The sequence below is a fragment of the Oreochromis niloticus genome, linkage group LG9 (assembly GCF_001858045.2).
Source record: "Oreochromis niloticus isolate F11D_XX linkage group LG9, O_niloticus_UMD_NMBU, whole genome shotgun sequence".
Classification (NCBI taxonomy): Eukaryota; Metazoa; Chordata; class Actinopteri; order Cichliformes; family Cichlidae; genus Oreochromis; species Oreochromis niloticus.
In genome coordinates this window covers 31,172,182-31,198,532 of record NC_031974.2, presented here as the reverse complement: position 1 = coordinate 31,198,532, position 26,351 = coordinate 31,172,182, and the positions used below count along the sequence as shown (strand labels likewise).

Below are 26,351 nucleotides of genomic sequence, written 5' to 3'. Positions count from 1 at the left end.
AAAGTCAGCATGGGGTAGCATAGGTGGCCGAGCCTGGGGACTCTCACTAAATACATGGCCTTGGCTTTTGATGAAGAATAGGATTTGACCTATAAAGACAGTTTTGTTGCAACATATGTTTTATGTCTACAGGGCTCTGACATACTGGCAAACATATAATAGTGATATCTCAAATACTTTGAAATTCATACACAGACACAGTGTTATTTCTATCCATTTTATTGAGATATTTTTGAAGTAATACTACACAGGGGGCTGCTGTAAGACAGGAGGAGTGTGCAAACTTTTCATAATATTGCACACACTTTATCTACCACACATATGCCTTTCACACCAATACAATGGTCAGGCTATTACTTTACAATCAGTAATTATTGAATTAATAAGAGGATTAACTGAGCATCTCATTTCATCTACACTCTTCCAGAAAACAAAGAACATATTATATCAATACAGCATTTACAGAAGATTCCAGTATGAGCAACATTTTCAGACAGTCCTTGCATGACACCGTATTTTTGTCATTTTTTATGTCTGCATAGTAGTTCCAGTTCACATTGCAGTTCAAATATACCATATGAGCAGTATGCACTCACATTTGTACTAACTTCAGGGACTGTAAAAACTGCACTAGAAAGAAACGTGATCTTGGACAAAGGCACAGGAAATGACAGTTTTTAAATACTTGGATACCACTGATGCTGATAACACCATATTAATATTTGTAGGTATGTATGACACTTGTTTACATGCTATATAAATACAAAGGTTTTGTTATAAAATAGGCCATGATAAGTTGTGTTCAGCACTTATGGCTATGATATTAGTTGGGAGACCAGAAAATCTTAATTTGATTGAGAAAGATGCAGCTTTGGTGAGGTTATGATACAACAAGCACCAATGCATTTCTATTCCAGGGTGTCAGATACTGTTTTGTTAGATTGCCGACATCTCCAAATTACATGTTTGTTTGTCTTTAGCAACTCCTTATTCACTGTTTCTGAATTTCATTTTGATCTGTTTATGCCGCCTTTTAGATAACGTACCATGCATCTTCTTCCTTTACAGTTCCACCTCATCTCAGGGCAGTTCATAAAAAAAAAAAAATTAGACTCTGGATTGACCAGTCACAGTTTTTCATTTTTAATCTTTTCTTCCAAATTCTCTCTTTAATGAAATGTAATGCAAAAGGGTCCTTCACAGGTGCAGTTGTATCACAGCTGCCTGACACCCTGGGAATGAGAACTGACTAAGACTTGGCAAACATGGCTACCAGGGCACCCCACGTTTCCTCTAAAGCCAATAGAAGAAGTTCCAGGGAGATTTGCAACCACCCGAAAACTCCCTGCTTGCAGGCTGAACATTGATGGGTCAAGTATGCCAGCATACATTTACCTGCAAACCTGCAGTTTTTGATTTTTTTTCATTTACTTTCACTGTGTTTTAAAATAACTTGATGCACAACCCCCCCCCCCCCCAAAAAAGAAAAAGAAATTGATACACAGAATAACAATTATTCTAGGTCCCCTTAAGCATATGCAGAGCAAAGCTTTCTGTGTGAATTAGGCTTCCTTGGTGAGTAGGTCTACTCCATAGTTTCATTAAAGCTATCATGCCAGTAATGTAGTGTGAAAGGATATTGAAGCAATTTACAAAACGATTGTATACATATTCAAGGGACTCAGTCATGATTACGCCTTTAATTATAATGTTATTCAATGTAAAGAACCTCTAATATCGCCAGTTTTTAATAAAATTCTTTGATAAGATTACGGTTGTCAAGCAATTATTTCTGCTGGTACAAACACAAGTCCATATGTCAGCCAACAACCCATTAAAATATGTTGTAGTCTACATACTTTTTAAAATGACTTATACTGTGAAATATAGTCTATTGAGATCATGTATGACCAGCACTTTCTATAACATTTTACCATCTGTCATTTGACTGATCAGTACCAGCATCTCTTTGAAAAAGACAAAATGCATGAACATATAATTGTGAACATTTGCCTGCGCTGTCTGGATCATCTTCATTTGTAGATTAATCAGTTGTACACTGTTAAAACTGTTCAGAAACTGCAAAACCTTTCAGAGTTTGTGCATAGTCACTGCACCTACACCAGACAAGCAACAGCAGCCATACAAACTGCTGTTAAAGTTACAAAAAATGAAAAAATAATTTCCACTGGCTTTTAGCTTGTGTATAGACTGTAAGGACAGAACTGATCTATGCTAGATGCAGAAACATCAAACTGACCTCCTCATTACACTGGAGAGACTGGGACATGACATGAAGATTTGAGTCAAAAGTCTCCCTGTAAATGCAATCCTACATTTATACATCAACATTTCCTCCAACTCCAAATATAATGCTCTAAAACATCACCAGGTATATCAGATAGTATATATTTAACTGAGTGTTACATTATACTGGGTCCAAAAATGGGAAATAACATGACAGACATGAGTTTTAAGGTGACTAAGAGTGAAACACAAACTACTATTCTTCTGTATATGGAACAAAAACATTTGCATTCATATTTTTTCCGATTGTGCTGTCTATACCATTTCATTTTTCTATTAAATTGCTTTTATTTTTAAGATATAAACAATTAAATGGTTCCAACTTGTACAACCAAAAAAAACAAACAATCAAAACATTTTGCATCAGCAGACTTAACTGGCCTTAGTTGTTGTTTTCACAAACAACTCTCTTAATGTCATGTTTATATTTGATTTCCTCTTTTCCACATTTACTTAGATTTTCTTTGTTTATTTAAATGTTTGCTGGATTTGTTGACATGCTGCCTGTGATGATGTCAGATTCATGACAGAATTGTCTTCAAACCTCCAACCCCACAAGTTCTACTATTGGAAAAACATGTCAGTGTTAATTATGATAATCGCCTCTGTCAGTGCGCCCCAGGGCGGCTGTGGCTACAATGTAGCTTGCCATCACCAGTGTGTGAATGTGTGTGTGAATGGGTGGATGACTGGATATGTAAAGCGCTTTGGGGTCCTTAGGGACCATTAAAGCGCTATATACAGGCCATTTACAGGCCATTTATGACATGATAGTACACAGACAGGAAATGTTTTCAAATGTTTTCAATTTGACAAGTTAAGCAATTAATTTTCCTGTCGAGAGATACTTTCAACAAGTATCATGAGAATAGCAAAACATAGGAAATACATTATGCAGCTCTCTCTCGGTTTCTCCACAAAAGTTCAAAAAAAAAAAAACATTTGAAGAGGATAATTTGTGGAAGCGCTGAGCCAGAAGGCCAATAATTGAAAGCAAAAATGTAGTAATTGTAGTTTAATCAGCGTAGATAATGAATCCAGAGAACGTGCTGTACTTGTTGTTGTTGCCTCCGTGAGCTTTTCCTCCATCTAGTTTAATGTAGACCTCATCTCCTGGCTCTAGATGCAGAACAGCACTGTTGCTGGCATAGTCGTAGTTCTGGTCTGCATCCTGGGCTATTGCACTGGCACGTACCTACAGAAATACGTGAAATGCAGATACACACACAAACAGACAGAGTTGTGTTTCATCATGAGGACAATAAAAGGACTTACATTATATTTCATAGAGAGTTACTACTATTTGTATACCCCTGATTTTAATCAAGTCTTATTTCAAAATGTAATGTGTAAATGTAATGATTTGCATTTAGAGGAATTTTACTTTGTCCCCAAAATGGATGCAGGTCCCCTGTAGTGTGATTGTGTAAAAAGATGTATGTCAACAACATGAGTAATAAGAAAAAGGAAAAAAAACAGAGAAGCATACATATTATGTGAGCAGAAAAGCTCAAAAGAATTAGAGGGGAGCTACTGGCTTTAAAACAATAGAGCAGTCAAACCCATGTGTTGTGGTACCTGTGAATAATTTGAGGATAGGCCCTAGCTATTCCAAGAAATCATGGCATTATAATATAGTATAATATAGTACATATAGTATGGCATACAGCTGGGCTCATCTATTCAATTCAATTCAATTCAATTTTATTTATATAGCGCCAAATCACAACAACAGTCGCCTCAGTACAGGGCGGAGGTAGAGAACTTGTCCCACTGGTGCTCAGAAAATAACCTGAAGCTGAGCATCCATAAAAGAAGAGAACTCATAATGGACTTCAGGAGACACAGATAGGTCCACTCCCCTCTTATTATATATGGAAAACGGGTGGAATCTGTCTACACCTTCAGGCAATTTATTGGAAACAACACTTAAACTGAAACAGGCTCTGCTCATCAAAAAGATCAGTAGAACCTCTCCTATGAAACTTTTATCCCCAAATTTTGTGGTATAATCACGACCACTATCCCTAACTGAAAAAAGTGCAGGCCTTACAGTTAGGGTTACTAACTGTAAGGCCTGCACTTTTTAAATCTTGTTTTGAAATGATGGTTTTAAAATCAAAAAAGAAATCCAAATCTGACTGATGCCATGTTCTATCTTATACACAATGGAGAAAACAGGGAACAGTAGTTAACTTTCCCGGGAGTGGCAGCCTACCAAAATTACTCCAAGAACATATCGACAACTAATCCAGATCAATCCAGAACTGCAGGTATGGTCTACATTAAGGTCAGGAGAGGTTCCAAGGGGAAAACCACTGCTGACTGAGAACACAAGTTTTTGGATGGCATTTTGGATTGTCCAAAAAGAGGAATCATCAGGGATGATCATTTATGCATTTCTGAAATCTGGTGTCTGCATTTTCTGGGAGATTTTGCAGTGGTTTGAGATTAAACTGCACACATGTAGAGCAGAGGAGTCAGAAGAGGAACCTGGGCAGAATTTCATGTTAACTATCAAGGATGATTTTTTTTTTAATGAATTTCCAATCTTGTCTTATTTAATTGACTTTGTTCAGTACAATTAGAATTGTATGTTATTTATTAAGGAAATTTTACAGTCCAATAAATTATGCTCCATGAGTTTTTTTCCCCGAATAATAATTTATAATATTTTCAAGGAATATTCAACGGATATCAAGTGAAATTTCCTCAAATAACACGATACATGTCTCACCCTCTCCCTTCTCCCCCCATACACACACTTTCCCCTATCTCTCTCTCTTTCACACACATACACACCCTGATTTTTGTCTTTAAATACACAACAACAATATATCTAATTTTCTGTCTGTTAAAGACGTAATCAGCAACTAAAGAGAAGCATTACCTTTTAAACGACTGGTGACCTGAGGCCAAAATGCTGCAAGCCTGACTGCTCATCATTGCAAGTCAAGTTCATGGTCTGGTTGCTGCAATGGGGTCTAATTCACTCAACTTTAACATCATTTTGGGTTCTTGACTACCTTTGCGTGAGCTTGCTGTCTGTGCACATGCTTTCCAAGAGTTAAAGTTGTGTTTGCAGTATTAGCAGTAGGGGCGATTGTGGCTCAAGAGTTGGCAGTTCGTCTTGTAATCGGAAGATTGCCAGTTCGAGCCCCGGCTCCGACAGTCTCAGTCGTTGTGTCCTTGGGCAAGACACTTCACCCGTTGCCTACTGGTGGTGGTCAGAGGGCCCGGTGGCGCCAGTGTCCGGCAGCCTTGACTCTGTCACTGCGCCCCAGGGCAGCTGTGGCTACAATGTCGCTTACCATCACCAGTGTGTGAATGGGTGGATGACTGAATGTAGTGCAAAGCGCTTTGGGGCCCCTACGTCCACACGTACCCGGGTATTTTTGAAAACGCAGATTTTTCTATGCGTTTGCACCTTTCGTCCACACGTAAACGGCGTTTTCGGTCACTGAAAACGGAGATTTTTAAAAACGCCTGCCAGGGTGGATATTTTCGAAAACTCCGTTTTTGCATTTACGTGTGGACAAGAAAAACGGAGAAAACGCAGCGTCAAAGGTGTGCGCCTCTTTTGACGTCACACTGTGCGCCACGTTTTGTTTCGGTGAAATGAATTTCTACAATACTGTTACTGTTAATTGTACTCTCTGCAGTGTTTAAATGCTTACATATACACACACAGTTACTGTCCCTCCACACATATGACTCGGTTCTGCTTCTATGCCCCATCTTTGTTTACTATTTCCCACCGAGGCTTCTAAACTTCTGATTGGCCAACATTTCTACACGGTTAGGAATATATCACCACCTGTTGCTTCGGCATGTTCCTAGCAGCGTTTTCCTTCAACGGAAAATCTCCGTTTTCAAAAATACCAAGTATTTTTGAAAACGGAAGTTTTCGTTTTAAAAAATAATCCCGTCCACACGTAAACGCAGACATGAAGAAAATGCTGCTAGGAACATGCCAAAGCAACAGGTGGCGATATATTCCTAACCGTGTAGAAATGTTGGCCAATCAGAAGTCTAGAAGCCTCGGTAGGAAATAGTAAACAAAGATGGGGCATAGAAGCAGAACCAAGTCGTATGTGTGGAGGGACAGTAACTGTGTGTGTGTATTTGTAAGCATTTAAACACTGCAGAGAGTACAATTAACAGTAACAGTATCATCTTGATGCATTCTCAATCATCCAGGAAAGTAAATCTCCAAAAGTTGAATCTGTTCATCTGGACGTAGCGTTTTGTGGGAGAAACGTTTCGTCATTCATCCAAGTGACTTCTTCAGTCTCAGCTGACTGCAGGTTTCCCCAAACCTTATAAACAGTACATTTGCATAATGACTGAAAACCAGCCCACTGAGGGAACAATGGGCTGTGAGGTCAGTTCCTTAATCATAATTATGCAAATTCCATGACCATTGATCAACAATCACTGACCAAAACCCACTGATCAAAGAACACTGATCAATGGCCATGAGTACCATTCACAGAGAGTTTGGGAATGGCTGCAATCACAGCATTGTAAGATGGCGAAAGATGTACCCTTAGGCCCCCTGCTCCTTTCAGTCATTATGCAAATGTACTGTTTATAAGGTTTGGGGAAACCTGCAGTCAGCTGAGACTGAAGAAGTCACTTGGATGAGTGACGAAACGTTTCTCCCACAAAACGCTACGTCCAGATGAACAGATTCAACTTTTGGAGAACAGTAACAGTATTGTAGAAATTCATTTCACCGAAACAAAACGTGGCACACAGTGTGACGTCAAAAGAGGCGTACACCTTTGACGCTGCGTTTTCTCCGTTTTTCTTGTCCACACGTAAATGCAAAAACGGAGTTTTCGAAAATATCCACCCTGGCAGGCGTTTTTAAAAATCTCCGTTTTCAGTGACCAAAAACGCCGTTTACGTGTGGACGAAGGGTGCAAACGCATAGAAAAATCTGCGTTTTCAAAAATACCATTATGCAGTTCCTATTGTCCTACACACAGTTTGCATTCCACAATAAAACCTTTGTCCTTCCATGCAATAAAACTACAACTAATATTCAATCAAAAACTGTTCTGCTATTTTCCTCTTCTTGTTACGTGAACTGACATTAGCTGATTGTAGCCCAACCAGGCAGAAAGAAAAAAACAAAAGTCAGTTTGAGTTGTCTTTTTCCCCTTCCTATCCACCATGTGTGCTTATAACTAAAGAGCCTTTGTAACGCAGGTAATGATATAATTGTACCTTTAATGTAATTACTGGGTTTAGTCCCTGTATAACTGAAAAATGTAGTAACATATTATTTTGGAAGGCCTTACACCCAACACTGACTGTAGATTAATGAACTCTAGCGGACATTTAAAGACAATACATAGAATTCTTTGTGTGAAATAAATTAAATGGTAAAACACAGTCACAATAACAGTGGAAGGAGAATAATTACTCCAAAACAGTATAGTGAAAAGTGAAAAGTAAAATATAAATTCACAAAAACAGAGGTGATTGTAGTGGAAAATTTATTTCACCTAATGTATATTTTGTACAAATTGTCTTTTGTATGAAGACTGTAAGCTTTGCTCAAGGCCATGATACACTTAATTACCAAGCTGGTGCCTACATGATGGTGAGAACTTCACTCTTAACCAGCGAATAGACAAAGATTGTATCGACACGACAGTTATAAAGGAGCTGTTACAATTTTGCCTTTTCGCCAATGCTGGTACGAACACTGTTCATGCTGTATTGATCCCTTTGTAAATGTTTTTATTTTCTTTCAATAAATCTCGGAAAATCAGTTTGGTTTCAATGCTCAAATTATTTTTCTACAACAGCGATGTGGCTGTGAAGGCAGATGTCATTAAATATCTCATCATCACATACAAAATTGAGAATTGAATAGGAATTAATTGGCACATGCCTACTGCATTGTTTTTATACCCAGGAAAGGAGAGAGAAGGGGATGAGAGAGCAGTGAAGATTAAAATTGCAGCAGATTGTTACCAAAAGACACCAAAAGAGAAGGAAAGGTGAAGAAGAGATAAACATCCAAAAGACAAGACAGAGATGGCCACATTTAAAAGGTCCCATTATGACACCATAGAAGCAGAAGCTCTGGTAAAGTTGGCAAACAATGCTGAAGAATTTAAATAGCACTGATTGTATTATTGCAGTAGAATTCTGCAAGAGACAGCCTAATATTTACAGTGTTTGATATTTTAATTTTGCTCAAAAATATTGTGAATAACTTCAGAAGAGGTGCTGTTAATGCTTTCAGGGCTATGCTCAGCCCCAAGTGTTTCAAGTCAAACCTTACAAGTAGAGAGGTCCTGTATCTTAAACCCAAACTGTTAGTTCCACCAGGTGAAGGCTCCTCCAATTCTAATTTTTCTAAAATAGGGTTGGCAGCAATGAAATAAGTCATGAAAGTGAGCTTGCACTATAATAACTTATCATCAGTATGGGTGTTTAAGTTTACCTTCACTAAGTTTTATGAATTAGTGAAACTTATAGTTGAAATATATCTGTAGATTTACTGGGTGGGCCTGGACCCCATAGGCCCCTACATAACACTGATGCTACCCACAAGTCCCTAGTCTAGGAGCTAAGTGCTCTGTTAAGATAATAGAGTCCAGTTAGAGCTTTAGGCTTTGACATGTCTGTATTATTCAAGATTTGTATGTAAGGAGAAGGATGTTGATTTCAGTTCTGAACTCAACAGGGAGACAATGACGGGACTCAGGAGTTATGGGGAAATATGTGCTACTGTTCTAGTCCTAGTTGTTACTCTTGCTGCAGCATTCTGGATCAACTTTTCAACTGAAGACTTTTCAGGGAGCATTTTAAGCAGTCTGATATTAAAGAATTACAATAATCAAGCCTAGAAGTAATACATGCATGTTGTTAGCCTCACGGTTCTGAGTTCTTCTTATCCTTTGTGTTGTTTTTGTTATTTGTTTTATTTTGTTAGTCTTTTGTCTCGTGTGAGCTGGGTTTACTTTTTTTTTCTTGTCCAATCTTCTGAGAGGAAGAGAAGGAGTGAAAAATCTGATTTCAGCCATAAGCTGAAACCCCAGCTCAGGGATCTGCTTCGGTGTGCTGTTTGTGCCAGAGTGACCAGCATTTGTCACAAGTCAGCCAGTATGGTATTATACTGGCTGACTTGTGACAAATGCTGGTTGAAGCATGGGATGCCATCCCACACCACCATGTAACAAGGCTGGAGACCATTATGAGAAAGAGGTGCCTGGTTGTTGTGGTTCTGTATGCTTCTTCTAAATGCTGCTGACACCCCTGTTTGTGAGCTAAATAAATTGTAAACTGCCAGTGTTTCTTCAGACTTCAATCATTCAGCCCAATAAATGATACCAAACGAGAGTCAATAGGGGAACAAGCTGTTTGGCATTGGCAAAGAAGAATTGGCAAGTTTTTCATGGGTACAACCCACCCATACTCAACTCTGGTGCTCAACCCAGAAATGCATTTTACTTACAGAAACAAAGGCTTTCCTAGATTTGTTGCCAAGAAGCATTGTTACAATAAAGAAATATTTCATCAAACACCAATTTCCTTACCTTTTGTGATAAGTTTAGTTCATTATTATTAGTAGTAGTTGTAGTAGCATACATTTTATTTGTTAGAGCTTTAAAAACACTCAGCATCACCTTATAACACAAAGGAACAAGAACAATATTAAAAGATGGGAAAAATACAAATATAAAACATAGAGAACATATAAAACAGGATGATTATTGATGATATACTAACTGATATTAAACGTGTCAAAGAGTGGTGTGTCCTTGATTCCAATGTTAGCCAGACATTCTAACAGAAGACTGTGCGGAAAAAAAACACATAGGGCAAAACACAAAACTAAACCAAAAAAACAATGCAAACTATAAACTTTCTAGGTAACTAGTGGGCACAAAGACCAGAAAGCAGAATAACACTAGGTAACTAACAGTATGAAGGACAAGGAGAGACTGGAACAACATATACACAGGAGGATGATTAGGGAAAGGGGAAACACATGGAAAACATAACAGGAGCAAATCAAGAATAACACGGCAAGGGAAGTTAGACTCAACACAACACACATTAGGCAAGAGAGTATCACAGTAAAACTGAAAAAATAATTAATGCCAATACTGCAACTAGGACATGCAGACTTGATAGCAGGATAGACACGGAGACAAAAGAGAGAGACCAGACAGACAAGGTGAAGGAATTACAAACACAAAGCACTGGGTCCAAAACACAGGATCCTAACAAATTAATTAGTTACTGTATTTTTCTGACTTTAAGGTGCTCTTAAAATCCTTTAATTTTCTCAAAAATCGACAGTGCGCCTTACAGTCCATATTATGTATAAATTCTGGTCTGCTTATTGACCTCGAACTGATTTTATGTGGTACACAGCGCTCAAAAATCTGTCAAAAAATGTTTTAGTACGACTTTGGTAACCTATGAAGCCATAGCACTTGATGGATTGTTGGAGCATTACGGCTACCGTAGTCAGGAGCCTCGTGGAGTAAACTGGGTCCAAACTCCACTTCAGGTCCCAAAGTCAAATGAACACTGCGGCATCACTGATAGTTAAAAACTGTCTAAATTCTTTCATCTTTAATAAATTGAACAGTGTTGCTGCTTTACCAGGTATAACAATTAAGTTTAACATCCAGGCATCCATGAAATCAGAATTTATTAAATTTAATAGAGTTAGAAGTTAGCAGGAAGTTAGCACACTAGTTTCCACCTAAACATGATATAGCATGTTCTGACTGAGAGATTTCTGAAAAAATTAAAATGTACAGCTTTGCTATCACTTCCAACATAAATGAAGACAGAAAACTAAACAGCAGTGACTTTTGTAGGGTTACTGAAGTTGGGTTAGCTGGTATATAATAATGTGCTATGTGATCGCTAGCGACACAGCAATGTTAGCATAATATAAACACAGTGAAGCTGGAGAATGAACGCTAACTTTTTTCCACTCGATAAAAGTTAACATGAGGGTTCCTGATGGTTAGGGACAAATGCAATCGGATGGCAGGATGCTGTAAACGGACCAAACTTCAATCAGGAGAACAACTGAGATAATCTATCCACAATACGAGGTTAGTCATTAATATACTGCAACAACATGGGAATAGAGCAGCTGCCAGAGAATTCAACATTAATGAATCAATGGTACGGAAGTGGAGGAAGCAAGAAGAATGAGTTGAACAAACTTTGACTTATCTGACTGTTTTGTTTCGCTTAATGCAGTTTATAATCCGGTGCGCCTTATGTATGAAAACGGACCCATTTATCGACAATGTGCCTTATAATCCGATGCGCCTTCTGGTCCAAACAATACGGTAACTGTTTGTCTGTGTAGGTTCTCAGTCATCCAGGTCATTGTAATCTAAGGAGCTTGGAAAGAAAGGTGACTGGACTTTTTTAAGTTTTTCCAAGACTACCTCTCGTCCGAGAAGCTTTTTCACACCTTGGCTTATCTGATGAGGCACATGATCAACAACCCTCTTAAGGGACAACTCCCACTAGGGCTTAAATATCTGGGAATCCCCAATTTGGTCTTAGAACTGAAGCTTCTGAAATGAGAGATGAAACGTCTTCAAGAAACTTAAATAAGTCAAGTCGCTTTTCTTTCCAAGCTCCTTAGATTAGTTAACTTTTGTTTTAGAACAGTGTGAAAAGATTTTGTTTATTATTCAGATATGCTTTGCTTGTAATTGTGTAAACTCTGAATGACGATTCACCCTGATAAACATGAAGCCTTGCCTATGCTTATCAAATGCCTGTGAAGACAAGTTCCTGTGTAAAGAGGAACGGAAAGTGCCACTTAAGCAGACGTTTAGTATAGTACGGACAGAATGTTTAGCAAGATATGCATTTGTCAGTTAAGCAATCTATATTCTGAGAACAGGCGGAGACTGCCTCCGCCCTGTTGTGTAACCTACATGCCTATATAACCTGCAATAAAGAAGTGTACTGTGTGACTCTCTCTTGAGACGTTCACCCATGTACATGTGATTGATTATATTGTCTCACTGTGTCTCTGTTTTACTTGGCAGCCTTCTATTTGGGAATTTCCCCCGACATTTCTTGGTCCTTCGAAGCCGGATGGGACGGCCTATTTAAAGCAGCTCCCATAAGAGGCGCCTCACCAGGTCCCGTCGGTGCGAGAAGCCCACATTGAAGTCTGCCGGCAGCTCACGCACTAGGTGTGTGATAAAATCCAAGAGCGTGAATTCGGGTCTTGGTCAACGTTTTACAAGCGGTCCGCACCGTCGGGGGCTGATCGGGTGCATCTGAAGAAACCAGCGCCAAGGTAAGACGGACTACTTTGAGATAATAAAGGTTTGCGCAAAAACGAAAACGAAACTTAAAAGAAATTAGGCTTGCCCAGAGGGGCTGGAAGTAAAATAAACATTGAGCTCGTCCAGAGTGATTGGTAGCTCCCCGAGAGGGTTGGAAGCAGTAAAATAAACATTGAGCTCATCCAGAGTGATTGGTAGCTCCCCGAGAGGGTAAAAATAGGCCTGTAAGCTCACCCAGAGGGGCTGGAAGCACTACGCTCGCCTTAAAGAGGCTGGTAGCGTGAACACACGTTGAAACTGTCTGTCTTTTATTGTCTATTTTTGTGGTGGAATAAGTTGTTTTTTACAGCACAATAAGGAGGCTGAACTATTCCACTAATTTGTTTACTGTTGGTCGCTGAAGTACTGGTGAACTGAGAGGAAGGTCGTGTTTCATCACATAAAGGTGACACCGCTTTCAAGAATAGCTTGAAAGTAGAAGGGCGTGTCAGCTACCTCTCTCTGTTCTCGTGCCAGTGAAAGCGCCGCAGGTGTGTGTGTATTACTAAGCGCTAAAAGAAGCATAAACTAATAATGGGTAATAAAACAACAAAACTCACTGCTGACGAGCAGTGGCTAGAAAAGAAATGTCCAGGCGCCGGACAAATTAGTGCATATAGATGGAGAAATCCAAAGAAAACCTAAATGTCCCACGTGGGAGGGAAAATGCATTAACTAAATTATAAGAAACCCTCCAAGCAGAAATAAATACTGAAAAGGAAGCTAAAAAGAAATCAAAGCATACACAAGAGTTGTAATATTTTAAAGCATGGAAAGAGGAATGAAGTGGAATAAACAAAAGGTTAAATTAAGGTTAACTTAAATTAAAGCAATGAAACAAAATTGGGAAGACAACCAAGTTGAATGAATAGAATGCGTGAAACCAGATAATTCACACAAAATATATCAAATAAAAAAGAGAGATGCATAAGGCATATTAAGGCTGTGTCATTGTTCAGCCAAGGAAAATGTCTCCAGCTTGGGAAGGTGTGAAGCTGCAGATTCACACAGACCTGTGATGGATACATAATAAAATATAAACTAATATACTATTGTATATTAGTAGTAAAGTAGTGTATTGTGATATACTATTGCTGTTATAAAAAAGGAAAAACAATACAATGATAACATTAATAATGACATACTATTAATAGGAAGAGGCACCTCAGTCAGTTATGATGCGAGGTGGAAGATTGTTAAAAGTAGTCTGATTCAAGCTTAAGGTTTGCTCAAACTCAGTATAATGATATAGGAGATGAAGAAAATAAGGAAATAACTACACTAATCAGGTGCATAGAGACACCTGACCTGCTTGTAAACCTGTCATCTTAGATGAGACTTTGTTAAGATGAAGAGCAAACCTATACTAACAACTAATGAGCCAAACCCTGTATACAACAGCTAAAGCTACAAGATTGAGAAGCTGAATTAAATATGTGGACACTACCAAGCTAATGAGGAGCGGTGACGCGCATGGAGATGCTGGTTTTGCTCACTACAATTGTATAAAAAGAGTTTGAATTCATTACTGTGGATGTACAGTGAGTGACCTCTATATATCTAGAAAAGCATGTCTGAAATACTCGTATGAAAGCATATTTTGAGTGATTTTAACTGTGTGAATGCTGTGAGTAGAGTGTGTGAACAAGTGGAAGTTTGAGAGAAAAGGCAGTGTGTGTGATGATTCCTGATGTCTGAAAGAGCTCAATTTAAAAGTGTGTGTGAAATAAAGGTGTATCGTTTTTAGATCAAGGGATTTAGATTGTTTTTAGTAGAATTAAAGGGGGTTTTTAGACTATAATGAAAGACAGAGTCTGCAGAAACAGGAAATGTGTGCCTGTCGGTGACAGGAAACCGTGTGTGTGTGAGGAGATAGGTTGAATTTGGAACTCTGTGATAAGATGCATGAATTAAACCGTATTGTAATAAATACTTGCAATGAAGAAAGCAGCTTACACTCAATTAATATGAACACAAAGCCTTGATGATGCCATAGGCAATTTGTTTTATTTTTGTTTGTTTGCTTAGTAAGTTTGGAAAATAAATTTGTGATCATACTTGTGGATCACAGTGGCACATAATGATTAGGCATATGATTTACTAATGGAGATGTAATAACTTTATTCTAAAATTCAAGGAGAACAAACAAGAACAACACCTTCAGTTGTGTCTTGTTGTTGTTCTCTGTGTAGTGTGCAGCACATCAGAAGAATGACTATGAAATTACAAAGGGAAACAATTTTACTGACAAAGGGTGAACAAAAAGCAGCTCCCACAGCTGAGCAAAAGAAATGGCTGAAATGCGGAGCGCAACTAAGAGATGACTTGATGATTTGTGAAGGAAAACCAATACTTCCAAAATCTCTACACAAAACAGCAGCCTTAGTGACACATGGAGTTACTCTCCATGCGTCAACAGGAGGGATAGGAGATATAATCTCCAAAACACTTTTACACTCTAAATTTCGAAACTTCAGCAAAAGAATTTGTCAGAACATGCATGATTTGCCAAAAAAACACAATGCACAAGGGAATCTCAGACCAAAAAGAGGTCATTTTCCCACACCACCTCATCCTTTCCACACAATCCACATGGATTTTATTGAACTAAATGAATGCCAAGGCTCAAAATACGCTCTAGTGATCATAGACGTATTCTCAAAATGGCCAGAAATCTACCCAGTAAAGAAAGCAGATGCCATTTCAGTAGCAAAATGCTTATGTAACCATTTTATTCCAACATATGGCATCCCCACTCTGATAAGATCAGATAATGGGACACACTTTGTCAATGAGGTAATCAGCAAAGTCTCTGAAGCACTAGGATTCAGCATCAAAAATCACTGTGCTTATCACCCGCAAAGTGCAGGATTAGCGGAAAGAACTAACGGCACAATAAAACAGAGACTTAGAAAATGTATGGAAGAAACAGGGAGACCATGGCCTGAGTGTATAGGCCTAGTAAAAATGTGGATGAGACTAACACAGGGTTCTCAGAAACTCAAACCTTTTGAAATCATTCATGGCAGACCATTTCCACTGCCAATCACAAGTGAACCTTTAGATAAATCAATCAGAGAGACCACACTAGCAGAATGGATGTCGAAGCTACTAGAAAACAAAGATATTGTTTTGAACAATAAACTGCCTTCTGAATCTTCTCCAGTATCTTGCAGGTTGAAGCCAGGTGATTGGGTCCTGATTTGAGTTCTCCATAGAAAGAATTGGAGCTCGCCCCGTTGGGAAGGCCCATACCAAGTGCTTATCACCACACCAACTGCCTGTAAGATAGCAGAAAGACCATCTTGGATTCACCAAAGCCACTGCAAGAAAGTGAGTGACAGCCCAGACTCATAGACTCCAGCACCCCTACCTTCTGGTGATCTACCTGGTGAAGAGAGGGCTGATTGGGTATATCCCGCCCTCTACTTCTCGCCAGTAGTCTACTCACCCGAGGATCTAGGTGTGTTTGGCTGTCATGAAGACACTCGCCGTCCTAGCAGCTGTCCTCCTGCTCCTAGCAGGACTCCTCGCACTTTTCGAGGACAATAAAGAACAAAACACAAGCCAAACGTGCCGCCAGCTTTTCGGGTGTTGGCTATCAACATAAGAAAATCATCATTAATGAGACAAGCTCTATCATCTATTCGCTTAACCTCTTTAGTATCTTCCAGGGACCACCCCAATACGAGGTAATCACCGTCGAAAACGCTGGACTTGACAACGGAACGTGTGACCAACTCTTCTGGATCAACTTCAACGTGATGAATCGGAACACATCCATACACTTCCCAGTGTTCTTGGACCAAACCCCAGGAAAGAACCACTCCATGTGTTACCGACAAGACAACGGTAACAGACCCCTAGGCAACACCACCAACTGTAACCAAACCGCTGCCAACGGAGAGGGCGCACCTGTAAACACGTCCGCGCCCAGCAACGGCACCTATTGGGTGCAGGGAATGGCCTGGCTGTGTGGACAACGTGCCTACTTCATACTGCCACCCGGATGGACGGGCACCTGTGCCCCAATCTTCATTTCAGACCACACCTTCAGGATGTCAGCTGTAAATAGCTCTCAGACTACAAGACGACGACGAGACGTCTCCGCAGTGCAACCACATGACCCCATCTATGGCAGTGATGTGCCAGAGGAATTTAAGCTTTGGACCACCGGACAAAAGGTCCTCCACTCACTGTTTCCATGGGTGGGCACCGGAAAGAACATGTTAAGAATTGAAACTTTGGACTACCGCTTTGGACTGTTCCTGAATGCCTCGTGCAAAATCAACAATCAACAAAATGAAGAGATTGATGCCCTGCGCATAACTGTGATGCAACACCGAGTCGCACTGGACATGAGTACGTACATGCTGTACGTACATTCCAGATAATGTTCACTCTTCCAACATGACCGACGCCTTACGCACGCTGAAACAACTCAGGGACGCTCAGCAACAGGACTACGTCACGAACACTGAAGATTGGCTTACCTGGCTGTTGAGTGGTTCCTGGAAATCTCTTTTAATAAAAGGACTGGTTTTTGTAGGAGTTCTTCTACTCCTACTCTGTTGTTTTACTTCTTGTATCTTGCCATGTGTACAATCAATGATTAATAAAGTTGTTGCAGTTCATGTGCAGGCATACCTGACACTGCCCATGGACGAAGATGATGATAATCCCCCTGACACTGAAATACTGTGATACACCAATGTATGACGTGCTGATTAAAAATGCGCTGCAAGAAATCATGCACAGATAATAAACCAATGGTGTTTTAACTAGTGTGAAAGTTAAACAACAGGAGGGAAATGTGAAAAGATTTTGTTTATTATTCAAATATGCTTTGCTTGTAATTGTGTAAACTCTGAATGACGATTCACCCTGATAAACATGAAGCCTTGCCTATGCTTATCAAATGCCTGTGAAGACAAGTTCCTGTGTAAAGAGGAATGGAAAGTGCCACTTAAGCAGACGTTTAGTATAGTACGGACAGAATGTTTAGCAAGATATGCATTTGTCAGTTAAGCAATCTATATTCTGAGAACAGGCGGAGACTGCCTCCGCCCTGTTGTGTAACCTACATGCCTATATAACCTGCAATAAAGAAGAGTACTGTGTGACTCTCTCTCGAGACGTTCACCCATGTACATGTGATTGATTATATTGTCTCACTGTGTCTCTGTTTTACTTGGCAGCCTTCTATTTGGGAATTTCCCCCGACAAACAGAGTTCAGAGTTTCTGAAATAAAAAGAAAGGTTAGAAATTGTTGTATATGTGTATGTGACACAAAATGTACTTGAAAATGAGGATGGGAAGCTGCAATCTATGTGGATCTGGATCCTGGCTCTAGGAGATCCAGGCCATCCGCAGGCCACCAAGAGTACCGAAGACCTGAGAAAGTCTTCTCAGTAAGTAATTGATTAGTAATTATAGCACTTTCTGAAAGACATACTGTTATGAAATGTGTGCCTGTCACCCTCTCTGTCCCTCACTCTCTCAGCCTTTCTGTCCCTTGCTCTTTCACCCTCTCTGTCCCTCGCTCTCTTCATCCCTAGCTCTCTAGTCCTCTCTGTTTCTTCCCTCTGTTCCCTGTATTTATTCAGTCTGCCTTTTAGTGTGTTTTTCCTGTTTTAGTCTGGCAGTCTCCTGTCCGGTGTGTTGTCCTGTGGACAAGCAGTTAAGCAGTGGGTAATAGATGGTATAATAGATCATTTGCCTGTGCCACAGCTTGTGTCTAAGCTCATTTCGATCCTGCATTTTTTTTAATCAAAATAAATTTTGTCCATTCATAACTCCATCATCACTGACTACTCTTGTGCAAATAGGTATCCACAAAGACAGTACAAGAAGACTTATTGATAGAGAAGCAAAAAACAGAGGAGTAACTCTAGTTAAACTCCTTTTCTCTATGTCTGTGTGGTTCTTAGTTATCTGGGTCATGGTAGTCCTGAGAACTTGAAAAGGCAGCTGGTTTTCTTTAGGTTTTTTGAACACTTTTTACCTCTCTCACCTCTCCAAGAGGCTTCTTCGGTTCACCATAGAAGAACTGGTGGAGAGCGCCAGGTAGAAAAACCACTTGTCTGGACTGTCCCATTCGAGGTGTTCCTGAGGGTTGTTAACCATTTACTTGGTAACCTACAACTTGACCATGTCCTCACATGAGCCATGTGTGAAAAAACGATGTGTCATTCCCATCAACTGACCCAGCAGGTAAATATTCTGTGAGACATTGCCCCACCCCACCATTGTGTGAGCTATTGAGGTCACCTGAGGCTACTAGTAAGTGGGAGTTGAAATTCCTGGGAAGGGATCTCAGGATTCAATTGTTGGTGACTGACAGCTGGTGCTGTAAACCATGACCTCACTTCAACAATGGTCATACACAGTGGACATAGATAGCCTCCTTTGCTCCTCTCTGGTTTGATCCCTCCAGTCTGCATGCCAAATATCCTTGGGTAAGATACTAACCCAAGTTCCTCTCCAATGCATCTATCAGAATGTGTGTGAATGTTAGACAGAAAGCACTTACATAGAAAGAGCATAGAAAAAATAAGTGCTTGTGTCAATGGGCAACTGAGGCAAGTTGTATAAAAGCGCTTTGAGTCCTCAGTGTAGAAAAGCGCTATATAAGATCCATTCTACTTGCCATTTACTCTGTCAATCCATCTGTCTTCTTAGTCCAAAATGTGAGCCTTGGCACAAAACAGAGAAGGATATGACAGAACAGACATTCATGGTGTGTGGTGGATGTTGTTATATTGTATGGCTATAGAGTGAAAAGTAAAGTACATAAGGGCATAGAATAAAGGGTAACACTTTATATAACATAACATTATATAATATTGTCACACCTTTAAGCATTAGTAAGGTATTAGCAAGTACTCAATCAATTATATATATAATTTCTTCTCCCTAGTATGTCATTTATAAAAACAAACATATGTTACTCTTAACCACTGCTAGCACTGCTACTACATCACATCTACATGATCATAGTTAGAATCATATATCTGTATTTATAAATGGCGTACTACGGAAGAGTAATGCTATATAAATGATGAAGTAAGCACTTGCTAATACCTGAATAATACTTAATAGTGTGACATTATTATAAAGTGCTGCCAAATAAAGTGATATTTAAATGTGTGACTAGACACTTAAACACTCTCACTGCTTTACAGATATGCTGGGTTACATGTGCAGTGTACATTGTAATACTAGAAAAAGCAGTAAATAAATGTATATAAGTCTGTATGCACTGCATATATTTTAATTGTTCCAAAATAATATTCCACAACTTTACGGCCCTAATTTTAATATACACAGTTAGTCTAGTCCATGCTGATTCTATTTTGCAGATAGTCCAGCTATTTCCATCCAGAATAGAGCAGGTCACATTTAAATATTTCTCAAGGCTCCACATGCACAATTAGAAGTTCCTTTTGCTGAAAACACAGAGCTTAGCTTTTCAGTTGAATTCACTGGACTCTTACTTGGAATTGCAATTGACATTAGAGATAAAGTTCTACAGTAATGATAAAAAGTGAACATTTTGTTCAAGTATGCCAACAATATTGCTTTAATCATTCCTTAAAGCTTTTTCAGCTGTGGTGGAGGTTCAGCATAACAAATAGTCACAAATGTTTTGTCAATAGTTAATATTTAAACAGTACTTCTGAAGTAGTACAGAGGTGTGTTTTCTGCAAATTGTTTGCATCCTCTTTATATGTTGTGGTCACTAATATTAGGCCAGTTTGTTTTTTCTTCTTAGCTCTTACTTTTAGAGATATTTTTGGACAAACAAATGTGTCCCACTGGAGTGTGCAGTATGTAACATATGCATGGCGCCACCAGAGAGTGATTAAATGCTGTGTCCATGTAAATACCCAGAGGAACGCACCTCTCAATGCAAAATAAAATTCTGATTGCGTCTGAGAGAAAATTAGGTAAGTGGATAAATTCCTGATTAAGAAGTATCTGTTGTTGAATACAAAATAATACAAAATAATGTACAATTTGTAAATTATGGTCCCAATCAAATTAAAATACTACAATGAAATTGTGTATGCTCTAGGCAACTTTGTGAGTGACAACTCATTACAATATGAATGCAGAGTCCACCAGCTAGTCAAACCTCTGCTTGTTTAGCCTGCCGTTATACTAAAAGATGCAAAATGTTCTTCACTAACTTTGACTAGATTTTTAATAAATAGCATAGAGATTAATGAATGCACCTTAATAACACAGCTATCTACTGTTAGCATTAGCTTACTGACTTCACATCTCTCATTTGAATAAAAATGTCACAGTTTCAAAAGACCAGGATGGTGAAGTGCAAAAGGCCACACTAGTGGATTCATTGTAGAGTGTACATCAAACTTTTATAGTTTTGCATAACTTGGAAATCTGAATGTTTTCCAAGCCAAAGGAGGAATCCATTAAAATTTTAATCTCTATGAGATGGCTGTGGTTAGAGCAGATTTAGATAGTATTAAGATAGTATGAAAGCGCATCACAAAACCCTTCAGTGAAAAATATTTTTATGTACTTGAAAACAGCAAAAAATAGCAACTTCAACACAACATGGCCCAGTGCAGTTCCAGCAAGTAGTATTTATTTTTATTTATGTATTTATTTATTTATGTTGTATTCGTTAGTCTAGAAAACTACTGGAAGATGAAATTATTTCCACATACATCTGAACTCACTGCTGACATCCTGTCTCTTTATGAGTCAGTGCGGTTTCCTTTAATCGTTACTATTATTGTCATGAATATAAAATTAGTGGATTTAGTTCCTTCGATATTACCTTAACCATACAGGTTTACTGTATTTGTTGGCTGTTCAGCATTACAGTAGGTAAAGTATGGTTGTGTTATTTGAGAACAAAAAAAGGTTTTGTATATATATTGTATAACGTCAGCGTTACAAGTAGTGTGGGCAGCAAGATGCTACAGTGGTTATTGCTTATCACCTTATGGCAAAAAGGTCCTGTATTCTAAGCTGGTGGACAGCTGGCTAGTTTATTCAGCTTGTTACAGGGCCCCAAATTGCTCCCACTGGATTCACTGCTGTCGCATAATAATTAAGGCCTTAAACACGTAGAGTAAAGAAATGTATGAAAGTGTGTGTCTGAATATTACTTGTAGAAAAAAATCCCTTTGAGCGTTCATATAAAGTAAAAAGTTTAGAACATTTAACATATCTATCTAAACTCAGAAGGCGGTACAGTGGTTAGCACTGAGAAGGCTGTGGGTTTGAAATGTTCTTTCTGGGTACTCCACCTTTCTCACACAGTCCGATCACATGGATAGATCTGTAATATAGAGTAATTCTATCCAATTTTATTTGTGTACCAAATCACAACAACAGTCACCTCAAGGTGCTTTATATTGTAAGGTAAAGACCCTACAATAATACATACAGAGAAGAACCCAACAATCATATGAATCCCTTTAAGCAAGCACTTTGGTGACAGTGGGAAGGAAAAACTCCCTTTTAACAGGAAGAAACCTCCAGCAGAACCAGGCTCAGGAAGGGGCAGCCATCTGCCACAACCAGTTGGGGGTGACGGGAGGAAGACAGGACAAAGACATGCTGTGGAAGAGAGCCAGAGATTAATAATAACTTGTGATTAAATGCAGAGAGGTGTACAAAAACATAGTGAGTGATAAAGTTCAGTGAAGAGGAAACACTCAGTACCTCACGAGAAGCCCCCAGTAGGATAGATTTATTGCAGTGTAACTAAGGGAGGATTCAGGGTCATCTGATCCGGCCCTAACTATATGCTTTCGCAAAAAGGAAAGTTTTAAGCCTAATCTTAAAAATAAAGATGGTGTCTGTGAGCTGGAAGCTGGATGCCTCCCATCCTACTTTTAAATACCTTAGGAACAACAATTAAACCAGCAGTCTGAAAGCGTGTTCTTTTGGGGTGATACTTACAAGGTCTTTAAGATAAGATGGGCCTGATTATTATTGTATGGAATACCTAATGTACTATAAAACAGCATGGAATTAAAGAAAAGAAAAGTAGATAAATATTTATAATCGGTTTATGACTATCACTGTAACATCTTGTTTATTTGTGGTTACTATTAGGTGTTAATTTACTTTTTTAAAGCTTGTTTTATTATTCAGTCATATAAAAGTCATATTCAGAGAAAAGGCAACAACAGAAAATTTAAAAATTATAATTTAATCTCACGTTACAGAGTCAACAATGAAATGCACTCACAGTTTAATTCTGCTTCTCATACTGTTGCACCCAGACTGTGGACTATTTCTATGGTGTCTGGACTCGGTGGAGACCTTCAAAAAGCAGCTAAAGAAATTTTATTTCAAAAAGCTTTTAATTAAACCAGGGTTTTTATGATGTATTTATGACTGTATTGTACTGTGTATTGTGTTTTGTTACCTTTCTTGTGAAGCACTTTGTGACATATGTCTGTGAAAAGTGCTATATAAATAAACTTTACTTACTTACTTACTTTTCTTCTAAATTAACTGACTTAGTGGGATGACACATGTGCAGTGATCTTAAATTGTCTGAAATCATAAATGTGAAAAACAAACTTGAAACTCGGACCAGGATTAGTGCACAGAATGCCACAGAACTTAGGACATGATCAATCTTAACTCTATTTTTTTAAAATAATTTGGCTTCAAATATAGAGTGGTTTCATGAGTATTTGGCAAATGATATCTAAGAATTTTTTTCATAGGCTGATAGAGCCAGCATATGGAGGAAGAGGCAAAGACAGATGCATCTTTCTTTTCGGAATCTGAGAAAATCAAGAACCGGAGAGCTTCACCTTTACTTGACAGTCTACACACTATACAGTCCACAAATAACACACATAGTTATATGTAAAATGTAAGTCCACTTTACATTTTGAAGATAAATCATGTTTGAGTTTTAAAACAGTCTCCTCAGAATTTCCTTTTCAATCGAAAATATGTCTCAAAGAGTTGTAGTACATTCCAGAGTTAAAATTACTTGATAAGGCTGATTTAATTTTTTTAATAAGTATATTTGTTTTTGACAATATTTTAGGAATAATCGTAACTATCACTTCAGCAGGTCTTGCTTATTTTCCTCCATGACACTCTGAATATATGGTCAAAAATCCCAATACCAGTAACCCTAATTGAAATATGTATTTCAGCATCTGATTTGTCATGGTGTGCAGTTCTGCTGCTTTAATCCCAAAGATGTTTGCTGTATTCCTTGTGCTTTGCAGCAGTATTACAGTAGTCGGCTGACAGGCAGAAGAGATGTGCTTGGTGGAGCGGTGCTGCAACACTGGTTTGCCCCACAGATTAGATCTATCGCTGACAGCCTGATCACTACAGAGACGCACAGAGGGCAGGACACCGTGATGGAACAAACACATACCAGATGAAACAGAGGCAGTAAATGGCTTCTGTAGTTCACTGGGTCTGTAATTATTATTATTGTTATCGTCGTTATTTTTTTTTATTTTTATTATTGTTGTTGTATCATAAAATACCTTTATGTGATGTACTTTTGGGGTAAATTATTGTCGTATATTTCGTTTTCCTTTCTTATTTCTTTTATTCAGGCCGTGGATTTGGAATCCATATTACTTGAGATGTTGGAAAGTGAGTGCAAAATCTATTATTATGTATATTCTTTAGTGATTTATTTTGCTAACATGTAGAAGTTTTACAGCTTAAACAAACTAGGGTTACATATCTTACTACCTAAACATCTAAAATTAATGAAATGCACAAATACCATGGTACTCTATTGTTTGGAATAGAACTCACTAGCCAGTTTAAATATTAGACTTGTCTAAATATCATTATAATGTACACTGGTAAAGTTGTGTGGGTTTGTTCGTACTCCTAAATATATGTGGCTACTGGATGATAGAAACACTCTTGTTCTCATTTAATCAGTCAAAAAGCATTGACTGATAGATGTACAGCAGCTAGATGTACAAAGATCCGGTCGAATTATTTATTGTTTCTCTAACCATTGCACTTAGCATAAATATTACTTAGTGTCATCTTCTCTTCTGTCCTATTAGGTGGCCAACACTGTATTTTGCCTTTCGTAGAAATGCATTGCTCAGTCTAAGCATCACTGCCTTGCGGTTTCACCAAAAACCACAGACTCCCCTTAGTTTAGTCCCACTGTTTCTCTGTTAGATTATTATACATACTGACAGCACGCCTGTTCACCTGTTATTTGCATATTGCAGGTCTATCAATAGGAACGGCTTTTACATTACTTCAATTGCTGTCAAGAACTTTTAAATGTTTTTATATCAGGATATCAATTGCTGTCAAGAACTTTTAAATGTTTTTATATCAGGATATATTTGGCTGCTAACCTATAGATAGTCCAGAGATGTATCAAATGTACCTAACCTAACAAAATGTGACATGTTAAATTAAAGTCAGATACTGTGGACACGCACACCTAACAATGGAAACTTCGTGGAACTGCAAAGTTTCCTTTAAATCTTTGCTTCTACGTGCCGTTTGTTTTACCTGATTGTTTTTGCACAGATCAGCCCACATGCTTGTGCCGTCCCCTCCGCGCATCAGGACGTGGTAAGCGAAGAAATAAATCCCAGGGATGGAACACGTGAACTTTCCGGTGGTCGGGTCATAGTGGTTTCCCAGGTTGGTCACTACGTCGTCAAACTTGAGTACTTCGTAACCCTCGTGCTGTTTTTTCAGCCCTGCGTAAAAGGCAATCTTGGGTACGGTGCTGTAGGTGGCCGCGCTAATAGCACTGGCAGCACCGCTCGGTCCCGGAGGTCCCGGTAAACCGGGTCTGCCGGGTTCACCTCTTTCACCAGGTGGGCCGGCTGGGCCGGGTGGTCCCTGTTCACCTGGCAATCCCCTTGGCCCTACCTTACCCGGACGGCCCGGTTCTCCTTTCGGACCTTGAATAAAAGTGGGTAAAGACTGCATTAGGCTGTTGTCGCGCACGGTATCGGCTGTGGCAGTGCTGGTTGGAGATTTGGTGCCGTATGGGTCACACACCATCCTACAAGTACCGAGCATCTCGTAGTGTGCAGCTGTCCCCGCTGAGCTGACTAGAACTGGGATAAGAATGACCAAAACCAGTACCATAACGACCCCCAGGACCCCCGCCGCCACCAGCCGCTTCCTGCCGACCAGCCGCGTCAGCGCAGGACGATCCTGTTGTCTGCTTTTAGGTGAAATTTTGCTGGCTAGGTAGCAGACCCTTTTAAAGAAAAAAAATGTAGCACAGCTACACTTTTTTGCTAATGTTAATTAACTTTTAAAGTACAGCCCCCCTCCCCTCTGTATCCTCACCTCTCCCCTCTCCACACTTTTCCTGCTGATGCACTGATTATTCAAGTCTCTCAGAAAGTTGGTCCATTTAGAAGTCTGCGATTTCCCAAACCGTTTGATTTAGCATCTCCAACACGCTGTCCAACAGAGATACGAGGTCTGCTCCTTTTTGATCCACAGACCTCAAACTGAAGGTGAATCAGGATCAGTTAAAGCGTCTGCAGGGCGCTCCAAGAGTCCACGCAGAAGCGCCGGGGAGGGGGGAGATGTTCTGTTATCCAATAGGAATACGGAAGGTTGTTTAAAGAAAAGAAATGTCCTATTTTTTTTTTCTTTCTACATCAAATGTAATCCAGAGATTTGTCATTTGCCTTCTGTGTAGTCTGCTCTGAAAA

The 26,351-nt window shown here is 39.1% G+C and overlaps 1 protein-coding gene across 1 annotated transcript; it reads right to left on the bottom strand.

Moving 5' to 3' along the window:
* Positions 1–203: 203 nt before the first annotated feature.
* On the bottom strand, positions 204–25,971 carry c1ql3a (complement component 1, q subcomponent-like 3a). The gene is made up of 2 exons (XM_003455739.5): positions 25,180–25,971; positions 204–3,502 (listed from the first exon to the last, which is right to left on the bottom strand). Exons 1-2 carry the CDS (start codon positions 25,768–25,770, stop codon positions 3,323–3,325), a joined length of 771 nt encoding a protein of 256 aa, XP_003455787.1. The 5' UTR covers positions 25,771–25,971; the 3' UTR covers positions 204–3,322.
* Between the last annotated feature and the right edge of the window lie 380 nt (positions 25,972–26,351).

Bases quoted from the DNA above. Each gene is read 5' to 3' on its own strand.
- c1ql3a (XM_003455739.5), bottom strand. From the start codon at position 25,770: ATGGTACTGGTTTTGGTCATTCTTATCCCAGTTCTAGTCAGCTCAGCG. The intron at 3,503-25,179 runs GTAAAACAAACG...GTATTTCTGTAG, and splicing joins ATCTGTGCAAAAACAATCAG to GTACGTGCCAGTGCAATAGC.